Source organism: Carassius auratus, chromosome 9 (assembly GCF_003368295.1).
Source record: "Carassius auratus strain Wakin chromosome 9, ASM336829v1, whole genome shotgun sequence".
NCBI lineage: Eukaryota > Metazoa > Chordata > Actinopteri > Cypriniformes > Cyprinidae > Carassius > Carassius auratus.
The window spans coordinates 29,373,119-29,387,101 of NC_039251.1; the positions used below are offsets into that span (position 1 = coordinate 29,373,119).

General features: G+C 36.2%; 1 protein-coding gene across 3 annotated transcripts in view; it reads right to left on the reverse strand.

Moving 5' to 3' along the window:
• Nucleotides 1-13,983, reverse strand: part of grik2 (glutamate receptor, ionotropic, kainate 2) — a 182,297-nt gene that overhangs the window by 41,267 nt on the left and 127,047 nt on the right. For all 3 annotated transcript variants that reach the window (XM_026272436.1, XM_026272437.1, XM_026272438.1), the window contains 2 exons: nucleotides 13,082-13,288; nucleotides 7,654-7,877 (listed from right to left, as the gene is read on the reverse strand). In XM_026272436.1, coding sequence (XP_026128221.1) covers nucleotides 7,654-7,877; nucleotides 13,082-13,288 — 431 coding nt within the window. The remainder of the gene's footprint in view (nucleotides 1-7,653; nucleotides 7,878-13,081; nucleotides 13,289-13,983) is intronic.

A 13,983-nucleotide genomic window follows, 5' to 3' on the forward strand; every position in this document is an offset into this window, starting at 1 on the left:
AAAAAACTGCTGCCCCAGACCTTTCGTGCTAAGGGTCGTTGTGCAAGTTCACACAATCATGTTCTGTAAAGCCAATTATAATGGCAAATCTAGCATGGATGGCTGTCATCGGCTGGAGCGTGCCAGCGTAGAAGAGAAGCGACAAACAGCCCCGGTCTGCATGAGACGCGGCTTAACCTGCTGCTACGGGAAGCATCAGTCGCCCGTTAGCTGTCAGTTTGATCCAATTATACTGACCTTCTGTTATCTCCGGTCATCTGTGCCGCAGAGAGAAAATTTTGAGCAAGGTCAACATGAAGAGATAAACGAAGGCTGAGGAAACATTGATGCCTCGTGAAAGAACAATGGTCTTTTTTTTTTTCAGAAAGTCATTGTGCACAGGACCGATAACGCTCCTGATAGCAGTCATGTCAGATCTGGAAGACTGACATATTTAAATAGTGTTGCTGTGTAGCTGCATTTAGCATCCAGAACATGGGTGTAGGTCATGTTGTGGAGCTGACATACAATTCAATAAGGATGCTACACAAGGATGCATTGCTAATCAATGCACTACCATAGATTTCAAAGACTGACTGCTTGTTCAGCATAGTCTTACTGGGTTTTCGGTCTTAAGAGTTATCCTCTAGTTTTCCTGTAGTATTTCAGTGCCGAGCATGACCTCTTTTCAATGTAAATTTTCTCTAAGCTAAAACAGTTTGTCCTGGTTTTATTCAAGTCAAAAAGAATATTATTTAACGTCACTGAATTCTGGAAAAACATGAATTTATACATTTTAATTGTACAAAACAGTTGTTAGCTACCGTGTTCATATTGTGTTCATGTTGAATTGCATAAGTTTTGCTGCTATTGAGGTGGGCAATGGGTAAGGTTAAGGTTAAGGACAGGATTGGTGGTTGGCTACATAGTAATTAACAACACTTATTATAAAGTAGGTGCTTTTTTTCTTTAACCCCTCATCCCCTATTTTCAGCATTTCATGCATTACTCTGATATGGCTTTTTAAAGAGCCACACAGATGGGAAATCAAAAATTAGCTGTATTACAGTGTATGATGTAGCTGTCCATCAGTGTAAACAATGTGCAAAGTAATTAAACCAAAAAGTATACGATTTATAAGGTTATTGGCTTCTAAAGTAAGGAGTCGACTCTGAATCGCTGAAACAAGTCGTTATAGATTTCAAATCTTTTGCCAATCTCTATGTACGTCACTAGGAGCACTTTGCATAATAATCTCCGCCTACCGTCTTGGGAGAAACGGAACTATGACCTGCCCCACCCCCCCACACAGACGCTCTGGTTGGTGTGATAGCATCATGTCGAGGAGACAGTGTGTTTTTAATTGTAAAGGCAAGTTTGTTTTATTTTCACTGCCAAAGAATGAAAATCAAAAGAACCGATGGCTAAAATTCATTTTCACCACAATACCAGAGCAGTACGACAAATCCCTTTTGTTGTGTTCACAACATTTCACTGATGACTGCTTTTCTAATCTCGGTGAGTACAAGGCGGGATTTTCAAAGCGTTTGGCAATAAAAGAGGGTTCATTACCAACTTTATTTAGACCAACGAGCATCTCCGAATCACAACGTGAAGAATGATTATGAAGTTATTTGTTTGTTTTCTCCCGTGCATCTTATCAGTATGTGTGCTGTCTGCAGCCTTTGTCTGCACTGATCTTCATTTACAAACACGTCATTAAAATGAAGTGTAACAAGTGCTGCTAACAGATATTCTGTGATAAAGTAATCCATATGAAAACAATGCGATGTCCGTTTTTCACGTCTCCCTTCATTATATCTAATGTGACCACACCCTGAATGCGCTAAACGCGCTATTCAGATTCAAACTGAAGCACGCGGCTTGAATACACACACACAGAAGAAAAACGAGCGAGACTGTTCAAATTTTTTATTTTACTGTTTGCTTCCCGATGAGAGGAATAAGACATAATTCACCCCAAAAAGATCCTAACGCATTGTTTACCGTGAAGTTGTGTGCGGAACAACCAATCAAAACTATGTCAGTTGACCAATCAGAACACAGTATGCTACCGAAAGGTGGGGTTTAAGGAAACTGAATCTTTTGAACAGCTTCGCGCGGACCGTTTGGGGATCTCTGAGAATTGAGGTAATTTTAAAATGGTATTTTGACAAAATGACAATGTTTTTTAACCTTGGATGGATTTAAACCTAATGTACAGGACTTATAAACAGTGATAGGAAGCTTAGAATTTTCATCTTACTGGCTCTTCAACATCTTTTTCAAAAAATCTCACTTTCCATTCTTATATGTAACACCTATTCCTATCATTGTTGATATCAGGTCCAGGATTATATTATCTTGCATTTGTTTCTCTCAGCAGATTACAGAAGTAGAAATGGTTGCAAACATTAATATATAATTAAATACAATAGACATCTGCGAGATCAAACAAACAAACATTAATGTTGAATAAAGTTTACTAAAGCTCACCTAATTTGTATAAACATAAATAATTGTTAATAAACAATGTTTTAATGTTTATGGTTATAACAAGAAAATGTCTTATCTTACATCATTTTACTTCTCAGGTCATTTTTTATTTTATTATTATTATTTTTTTTAAATGCAATAAATCCATGATTTTTATTTTTTTTATTTATGTAATAAATCCAGTTAATCAATTTGAAAGAGTGCATGGAATGGTGCGCCGTGATTGGCTGAGCAGATATATTGCATTCTGCAAAAAAAGGAGACTGGTGTTTATCGCATTTTGGAACCAAACTATTCATATATATTTATATCATTATTTTTTTTTCCAGTGCTTTCTTTCCATCCTATTCCCTCCCAGACTTGGAGTTAATTATCTAGTCAGCCCAACACAGCAGTCTGTTAAATCATCCTAAGTGCAGCCCATTTAGAAGCATATTCCACCTGGAAATGAGCAGGATCTGATAAGCACTTGCCCTGACTGGTGAAGGCATTACTCATCTTGTGAGGAGCACTCATCTTTCCTTTCGCATGCCTTGATTTTCTCACTGCAATAAGGGCAATAGTTCATTAGTGATGTTTTCTATGGCAAACACAACTACAAATAGTGCTCACACTTGTTAAGGGATTTGAACAAACTCCTAACTCTTAGAATTAAACTCTGGTGTATAACTCATCCAGCACCATTTGCTACAGAGATGAACAATACATTAAATCATTCTGCCCGTTGAGGAGAGGTGTGCTATTAATAATCTAAGCAATTCGATTTATGATTTTCGCCTGGCAGACGATAAAAAAAAAAAAAAAAAAAATCTTAGATCATAGAGTAAGATTGAAGGAACTAGAGCCCTATCCAGGGACCTATGCCACAGTGGTTCTTTTAACTTGGACCAATAAGAACCCTCCTAGCAAACACCCAGAACATTATGGCAAGTGCACAGCAACTCATTAAAGGCCCATTCACACCAAGCACGAAAACTATAAAGATAACGATAACGATATAGTTCTAAAAATCGTTCTCAATATTAAAGAATAGCAGAGTCCACACTACAACTATAACGATAAAGGCAAAGAGAAACAATATCGTTGGAATCACTTTCAGAACGATCTTTTTTTTTTTCTGATGACCAATAAAAACACTGCCAACCAATCAGAATCAATCCTGCTGTAATGAGCTTGAGAATTTAAAGCAGCAGACGCGCGTCCGCTTAGAACACACAGACAATATCGTTTGCTGGTGTGGACGCTAATATCGTTATCTTTATAGTTATCTTTATAGTTATCGTTCTTGGTGTGAACGGGCCTTAAGAAGAGCTAAGAACATTAATCACTCTTAACATATATTAGTATTGTAACAAAGCCATGCACTATTTAGGTAGTTTATTACCTATGCATATTTTCTTCAGAAGATATAACAATCAAGTTAACATGGAATCAAATTGTTGTACCTTAAATTTATTTATTTATTCCTAAGGTGTACACATTAGCATCTTAATAGTACATATTAGTACCTTTTGAAAAGGTATTACCTCAGTGGTAGCTTTTATGACAGTGCGGCATCTAAAATGTAAGGTTTTCAAAAACTTAAAGATGTAGGCGAACAATGTATATGATAATAATACTGAATTAATAGAGAAGTTCATCTGAAACGGCTTTTCAACATATTTTCAGGCTTTATGAATCTCGCTTATTTTCCACATTGCTAATCTACTGTTCACAAACCAACCAATGTTCAATGGAGAAAATCTGGTCCAGAATGACACTTTCTCGCATTTGTTCCAAAACTGGTTGCAAACTTGAATCTATAAATAATATACTATAAACATGCAGTATATATGTATATTAAGAAACAGTGAGATAAGCTTGCCTTTGATAGGAATATGGTTTTACACGTACCAGGATCAGATAAAACTAAAAAAAGACTGATTTATTTGAAGCATTAGAATCAGAAGCAGCATTTGAGTATTGCATCAGCTGCATGATTTACAGCATCAAGGCAACACTTGGCAAGAACCAGTGTCATAAGCACAGTAAGTGTAACCCATGTACAATTGAGACGTCCTCGGCTGTTTTATCACCTGCTTTCGCGGAAAAGAGAATTAACTTTAAGGAGAGGAAAACAACAGGAACAAAAACAACTGCTGATATGCATTTGACTTTCATACTGTGCCCAGAAGGAAGGTTTCTAAATACTGCATGGTGAGAATAAGCCCTAGGAAACCCTCCACCAGTCCCCATTATGTCACTCTGTGATCTCTTTCTCTCTCGCTCCGTCTTTCGCTCTCACACGCAGACATGTTTGCTGCATATACTGCTTTAAAGTGCACATACGAAAGCAGTTGCACATGCACACATAAAGAAATGTGTACAAAGAGACAAACACATAAACACAGTAATGCTACCTTGTGTTGGGTCTTGTCTGCTGTGTGTTTCTGTTAAAGCATGCTGTTTAACTGTGTACTTGTTATTTGTGCTCTAGTTGAGAATTGGAAAGGTGAACACTTACCCAGCATTAACTTTAATCCAGTTAAAAGGTAAAAGGTGCATATTCTGAACCAACTTAGATGACAGTTGTAGCTTGTTAGAAAAGTGTGTGATCATATTGCCAGTAACATTTATAAAGCACAAGTGCATTAACCATAAAACTCTTGGGCTAGCCAAGTTGAATGCGGTCAACCCAAGAGTTTTAGGGTTAAAATAAAGCCTTTTCTTTGGATTTCCCCCCACCATGCTTCAAATGAAGACCAATGGAATGTACCAATGCGTTTAAAATCGATCGCAGTGATTTATTCGTAGAATGCACAATAGTACAAATTTAAAGGAACATTCTTGGTCTATAAAGAAAAAAAATAAAAAATGTAATTATGGGATGTATGGTTGTAGTTTAATTTGCAACATTCAAGACAGACTTTTTACATGTAAAAAAAAATTACCTATGGATCAAACAATTCTTTTCTTTTTTTCTTTTTTTTTGCTCTCTTTCTCTCTCTCTCTCTCTGTCTTTCTCTCTCCAGTATTTAACATTTATGCAAAGCCTGTAAAATCTTATTCTTCTCATGAACGGGTCATGCAATGAATTTTAGCTTTTTGCAAAATGTAAATAGGTATTTTTACATTAGGTATTTTGTAAATAAATTAAATGTAAGAGTAGTAAGGCTGACATAAATATTCAAGATTAACTTTCATTTTCTAAAAGCATTTAGAACAATTAATATGTGCACATGTTTCACTTCGATTTATTTATGTATTTAATCACAATGGCACAACTATACCTTTCGTATACAGAATTGTACAAAATTTGTACATCCTGCATATAGAGAGATGTACAGTATGCAGTTTTTGACTACTGAGTGCAAAAAAAGGCATCTGTCAGTTTGGGAGCATTGAGGGAAAATATGAACTGAAAGATGTCAATGTTGTGCTTTGAAATACTGAGCCCTATCAGGTATAAAATAATCTATTTGGAAGCTATGAACATATATGAAAAGGCCCATTCTACTCTTTTAGAGTAGTTTCTGTACACAGCTGCTAACTGCTGCTTGCGGCTATATTTTTGTTCTTGATCTTTGCAAACTGAGTTACGAGTCGTAATTATTTTCTAATCAACATATTAACTTGCACTTAACCCAGAATATCCTGTAATTAATGGATAATTAGTCTGTAAAGTCTACTTACTAAAAACAATAAAGTGCTACATCCATAAATTAAGTCCTAAAAATGACTTGATTCCATAACTTAATTTTACCTCATTTAAACAGCAAATCTTTAGGATAAAGGCTATTTACTACAGTATCTGGGGTTTTATTCTAAGTCTCCAAAACAAGAGCTTATCACACAAGCAGTTTTTCAAGTGTTCACTGCTGCCCAAGGATTTCAAAGTTGTTAGTGTCTTCAACCAACTGTAAAATTATTTGGATTCTACCAATTTTGGAAAATGTGAATATACATTTACGTAAAATTACATAGAATGGAATCTCAGTTTTCCAAAGGAAATGTGAAGCAGGATGTGGAAAAACCCAATCAGAAAAGAAAAGTATACAAAATAGACACAGTAGGGACAGCGGGGGATGGGGGAGGTTGCGTTTCACACCAGAAAATGCCTCAATCTCACTCTCACGCACGCTTGAACACTCCCACAAACCTATTTTCTGTCTTTCACATACATACTGTCTTGAAACTGTGATTTTGCATTTTTACTTTTATGGTTTGTGCTACTGTGCATTATCTGATGAGAGGCACATACTGTAGCTCCTCTTCGTCAAGACAGGAAGACCAAAGCAACCTTTATAGCTCCTCTCTAGTGGGTTTGCTATGTGTGTGTGCTTCTTTCTACCCTTTTCTTTTTTAACTCTTAGTTATCTCATTTTCACACCTGCAGGTATTTCATATGTCTATAATTTTCCCATGAAACGACTGAGCTGAACCTCATGATGTTTCATCACGTAAATATTGGGAGAGTGGCATTCGGGATTCTTAAAGGAATAGTTAACCAAAGTCAGGGGTGTCCAAACCTGTTCCTGGAGATCTGTTGTCCTGCAGAGTTGAGCTCCAACCCTAATTTAACACACCTGAAGTAGATTATCAAGGTCAGGCTCATTAGAAACTTCCAGGCAAGTGTACTGGAGCTGGCTCTGCAGGACAGTGGCCCTCCAGGAACAGGATCGGACAGTTAAGACATAATTTACTCATTTTGGTCCATGTCCATAGAAGAATTTTATTTTTCAACTAAAATGGATAGAGGTTAGGGCTGTTAAGCTCCAAAAATAAGAAGCAACATAAGAGCATAATAGTCCACACACCACTTGTTCTATTGTATACTATGCATTTTTTCCTCATGCAAAACTATCGTATGGCTTTTCTAAAGACTTGCAATATAGTGCATGGACATCTTTCATGATGATTTGAAATTTTGAAACAATTTTTATTGTCACTTTGAATCTTGGCAGGCTCATTTGCTTTGAAGAACTGACTTTATTTGCTCCATGAAAAAAAAAAAAAGGTCATTCAGATTTGGAACGATATGAGGGTGAGTAAATAATGTTCGAATTGTTATTTTTGGAAGAACCGTTCCTTTAAGGCCACTTTAGTTAAATCTAAGAGTGAACTGTTTCAGTTAGCATAGAATGTTAATGAGACAAGGTTATGATGTGGGGTTATGTCTATATGTGGCTGGTATGTTACCTGGCTATGACAAACAGCACACAACTGACACCCAAGTAAGCGAGCAGAATATACATCCAGATGTCGGGGGACAGGGGGTTGAGAAAGGAGAACACCCCCGGGTTGGTGCCGTTGGGTTTGCGGTACAGTATACTTATCCCCAGCGTCATGAAGGGTTTGGAAAAGTCGATGACCTTCTCCCGCACGTACGTGATGGCCAGGGGTGCCACTGCAAGATCAGCTTTCTGCCAACAAATAAAGCACAGGGAAAAGAGCGATAGGCTGTAAATCAGGGCGAGCAGAAGCATTTAGAGGAAATCAAATTAAGAAAACAGGGCTTTTACACATCACACACTCTGCCCCACAGCATTTAAGAGGAAATTTAAAGCCCTCTCGTGGACTCGCGCTCTCTCTGTTGATTTACCTGCTACTGTTTCAGCACTTACTAAAGCCTTTCGTGATTTACGGGGTCTAAGGGACCGGAGGAGCGCTGAACCGAATCCACTCTCTCAGCTACCCAACTAGACTAAAAAAATGAACATAGCAGTTATGAAAAAGGGAAAATTAAGTGGGTTAAAGGTTTTACACAGGTCTGACGCTGTTGGCTCTCTGTCAAACAGCCTGTGTCTCTTAGCATATGTTTCCAGGGTCAGTTTGATCTAAAAATAGTGTAACAAATAAAGGTGCATTCTTTACACATTTTTGTTAATGTAAAAGAAAATATCTTAAAATGCCCACCGGTTTCCAAAAAGTCAATGGAAAATTTTGATTTTGACTTATTTGTGCGTTGCGCTTGTTTCATTAATGACCATCCAACCTGATCTCTTAAGAAAACGTAATTATTTAACATTTTGACAAATTGGTGGTGAACTGGTGAAAATAATAATTATATATATATATATATATATATATATATATATGACAATTTCACTTGATGAATTAGTGGTACATTTGACTAATTTGCATAAAAATAACATTTTACATTTTGACCAATTGGTAATTGTGCACAATTTTATGCAACTATTTCATGTTTTGAAAAATTTGTCTTGAATTTGTGTGATTTCACTGATACAAAAACATCTATATTTCCTTGCCAATATCTATTTGTTTCCAAGTTTCTAGGGTAAAGGATAAGAAATAATGCTCATTACAGAAGCAGATTACTTCCTGGAAACAAAAAAGTAATGTGCATTTTTTTTTTTTAATCCAGTGTATTTGCTATTAAAACAACTGAAAACATTTCACTTTCCCATTTGGGCCGTATACTGTGTATTCACTTCAAGTAAGCAACATCATACACAACGAACTAGATCACTCCCATTGCAATAATAAAAAGTTGTCTATATGTAAAGTCACTTCATACAAACTATGTTGGGGGGACACATTGAGACACTACAGATTAAAAAAAAATAAAAATTAAAAATTACCTGCAAGCCAAGCATTTTAAGGCATAATAGGCACACGCCCAATGCAAATAATATTGCAAAGGGTAGGCACTATAATTATGCTGATCATTTTAGCCTAAACAAATTGCAGTCTATGTAGAGCGTTCCAGATCAGTCACTTAAGATCCTCCATTTATATTGGCTGCTGCCTCGGAAGGCAGATAATGATGCTCTAGGCAACTGACTTGTTTCTTATGCTTAAAAAGGCCCCTAACTACACAAATGCTACTCATCATGATTTCAAATTATTATTATGTGTGTGTGTGTGGTTGCATGATGTTGTCATCACTGTGAGATCCACAGCTGCAATAGTCAAAACCATGTCTTCTTTGCATATCAGTGAGGAGTGTGACTGTATATACCATGTGAGGGCTGAAATGTGTCAACTGCTAGAGATTCTGCTGTACTGTTTATAGCACTGTACATTCTCAGCAAGAAAAAAAAAATCTAACTGCAAGCAGAAAACTACTGCATATAATCTGTTCTGCTTGTGGTGCAGGCAGCTTAATTGTTTATAATGGGAGAAACTGAGATGTGATGCTTCATTCATGTCCAGTGTAAACATCCCATAATAAGTTGTTTACAGATGTCAAGCAACAATGCAGCTTTTTACAGGTGTATTTCACAGGCGTTTGGTGTTAATACATTGTTTTTAGATTTGTTTTGAGGGCCAAATTTTCACAATTAACTAGTTGTTCATTAGCATGTATGTTACTAGCATATTAGCTTTCTCCTTCTTTCCAAAGCGCTTGGGCAGAAGGGCTCCTGAGGCATCTGCCATTGCTAAGCAACAATGACACACTCTCTCCATGAAGACACAGAAATTTCAGCAAAGGATAAATGGATTTGCAGCACAAAAAAACATCACTTTCAGTAGTTTTCAATTTTTTTTCAAAATGGCAATCCATATACAGCTATGATCACGCTGTCCCTTCATCTTGGCAGAGTTTTCAGTGTTGTTAAGGGAAAGGATGAAGCTGAATGTTTAGTTCTTGTCGCGTCTGCCCTAGACCCTCGGCACAAACATCTCAGGTTTCTCGATGAAAACATGAGAGAAGTAAGAATTATTTTAAAAAAATTTTTTTACATTATCAGAACATTATTTTCCTTAATGCGAGTGGTGCGGATGCAGACGCCGCCACCAACGATGAAGAGGAAGCAATACAGACTCATCGGAAAAAGGCTGAAGGAGTTCTTCAGCGATGATTACAGAGAGTCCAGCCGAGACGAGTGGGAACAGTTCTTGCTGGAGCCATGTATTCCACCAGATGAGTATCCCAATCAGTGGTGAAACGAAAACACGAGGTGCTTCACAAAACGTATTCGTTTAGCACACCGTTATTTGTGAGTCCCGACAACATCTGTGCCGTCAGAGCGTGTTTTCAACGCGGCCGGCCTTATTGTTAACAGATAAGGAGCCGACTTTCCTCCGATCAAGTTTACATGCCCGTATTTCTTAACAAGAACATGTAAAACAATAGAAAAAAAGCAAAAAAAAAAAAAAAAAATTGCTGACAGTTTCAAAGTTAAGTGTAGGCTACGTTCTACAATAGCCCAATTGCTGCAGGCTGCTTTACGTTTTTTCTTTGTTCACTTTTTTTTTTTTTTTTTTTGCTTTTAATCTGTACTTTTGTTTGTTTGCACGCGTTGTTAAAGGTTTTAATTTACAAAACACGATGTGTAATGTTCAAGTTTATTGTGTGTAAGCTTGTTCAAAATGACGGAAACATTAAATGTTGCTGAAAAATAACGTCTGTCTCATTAAACTTAATTTAAATAAACGAATATTCGAATATTTGTTTTTTGTGAGCTCAAATATTTGAATGCAATATTTGCGGAAAATGCCCATCCCTAGTGGCAATTCGCAAATATTTCCACATCGTGATGTAGATATGTGTGTTTGAATGAGCCGTTTTATGGGAGCGTGGCAGAGTCTTAACTTTGATAAAGAATATCTCTTTGGATTTGAGACTTTAGTCTTTGCAACTTTACAGATCTTCTTTATGTACCAAGAGCTTGTAACACTCCAAAGAGAAAAGAAAAATTTAGATTACATCATATGACCCCTTTAAAGACATATGACTTAAGATTTAAAGGCCACATTTTCAAGCCTAGTACTGTGGATTCATTGTTTGACTAAGTTTGATTGTAAATCTGAGATTATACCCGGTACGATTTCAACATGATAATTCTTCAACGAAACATCCATACTGAAACGATAAAGCCGTTATTCCTGCTCCAGAACTGATGGAGGGTCTGCTGTCGAACGGCTGACACCAGCTAAGACGGCTGTGCCCCTAAAACTGACATTTAGCTCAATTTCACTACTTTTACTGTTACAATTGGTATAATTTCAGTCAAAATAAAGGCTTCCATCTAGAATTATTGGATTGTCTATAATTATTCCCAGAGGGGGCAAATTAATGCCAGAAGTGAGCAGATGTTGTCTCGCTACCTTCCTTTTTTTTTCTTCTAAAGTCCTTTGACAAGATATTTTTATCTCTAACACATCAATGTACGGGCAAACTGCAAACTCCAGACTGCTCTGAAAGCTTGTCAAGGCCAATTACAGTCTGTCCTGCTCTCGTCTTGTGGAGTGGGGTGGTACAATGTTGCTGGGGAATGTTACAACAACACACACACCCTTCACACCACACGATCTGTCCAAGACCAATTGAGGAACAGTGACTAAGAGATATGTTGGAGCAATGGATACTATTGAATATTGGGAGTGCAGCACTCTTCTCAACAATGTGTTTATTCCTTTTTTTTTTTTTTTTTGTGGAATCTAATGAGGATGTCGAAGGGCAGTGTTTTCATCTGAATGTGTGTGTTTGTGAAAGTATGTGTGCTTGATAAGCTCTATGGGGGGAAACTAATGCCAGATTTTTCACTTTGTGTCCTCTCGGCAGTATGTGCTTGAGTTTTATTTTATAGCATTTCGTACCATCTGCTATGCACGCACACACGCACTGCTAATCTTATTTTCATATCTGTTTCCTCACTGAGAGCATCTCCTTTCATTGTATAATCTTGACAAGTCCCTTCTGCAGCATGGTGGGAATGCGTCAGGATTCTGCACCATCCTGAATTGAATTAGGAACGCCTTGTAAATTACACTACAATTTCTTAAAAATGTAATTAAATTTGAATCGAGGCAGCAAGCATGAGGCAAAATTCCAATTTGAATTCAAAGAAGTAGTTTTAATATGGAAGGATATTCAAAGAAATGTATACAAATGCAGTGTAGCATTTAATAATAATATTTTTTTTTTTATTTTATGTGTGTGTTTTATGTTATGTTATGTGTGTGTGTGTTGTCTGTTTCCAACATTAATAATTATATGAATTTATTCTTGAGCAGATAATCTGAATTTTAGAATGATAACTGAAGGATCATGTGACATAGTAAACAGGAGTAAATTATGTAAAATATATTTAAATATGTACATAAAACATTTTAAATTTCAATATTTTATAATATTTAAATTTTCAAAAGTTATTTATATTTTTGTAATTAATATATTTCAGAATATTTTTTTGATTTTCCAATTTTTTTTTTTGTTTAAATAAATGCAGTAAATCTAGCTTTGTTGAGATGCACTAATTTTGATGCACTTTATGTATTGCTGTATGAAAGAAATACAATTTGCTTTAATGGCTTTGATAGTACTGAGAAATAAATCAGACTAATCAGTTTAGGGAAACATCAAGGAATAAATATAATTAGTCAAAATTAATGAGCATTATTTCTCACAAAACTTGTGTGTAATTATGTTTGATTTCTTTGAATTGCTATTCAATAAACTCTTCTTTTATTTTTATTTTTATTTTTTTCATTTTTTATTCTAACATCTTTGGTGTGGGCAGGGGGTGACCAAATCTATACGTATTCATATTGATGATTCGAAAGGGAGCCAATTTCACTAAACCTTGCAGGGTTGTACAGAGTGGAAACACTGAGTGCAATCAAAACAATATTTGGATTGTGGAGTCTGACTCACATGGTCCATCAGTTCTCGGATCATGCCGTTCCACTGGCCCGTGCTCTCTTCCTGCGCTCCGTACTTGCCATCCTCCACCAGTCGTATTTCGTAGGTGAAGCCCAGGATGGCAGCCAGCTCTCGCAGCAGGTCGATGCAGTAGCCCTCGAAGCGATCGTTACCGTATAGAGGCTTATCTGACTTCTTGAACATCACGTAAGGCTCTTCCTGTGGAGAGAGAAGACATTATGCTCTGATTGTCAGAAATATGTCTGATATATATCTGATAGGGCTTGCACACCCACAGAGATGTGTAGCTATAGCTATAATATATATATATATATATATATATATATATATATATATATATATATATATATATTATCATGCAGCTCAAACTACAGTTTAAAATATAATATAATATAATACTGTATAATATAAGCACATTAAAAATACTATTTTGAAAAAAATATATAATAATAATAATAATAATAATAATAATAATAATAATAATAATAATAATAATAATAATAATAATCTCTTCCTTTAACATGGTCTTAACTATTGTAATGCATGAGCAACAAATCAGCATTATAAGGCCATGTCTACACGAATCCCTATCCAATCTTTTTTTTTTTTTTCGTCTCAAATATCTGCGTCCACAAAAAACCATGAAAACCGAAACAAAACAACGTAGTATACATGCCAGACCAGCAAGTGGCACTGTAATTCTGCCACAGAGATACAATAAAAACGGAGAAGACGACTTGGGCTATGCGCATAAACCTTAAGCGTGGTATACAAACGACCATGGAACAATACATTCATAAATCTGTGTTAATGTTAGCTAATAAAAAGACAGTTGTTCAGTGTTTGTTCATGTTTGCTGTTAGGTGGCATAGCGGAGTCTGCTAGGGGCGAGA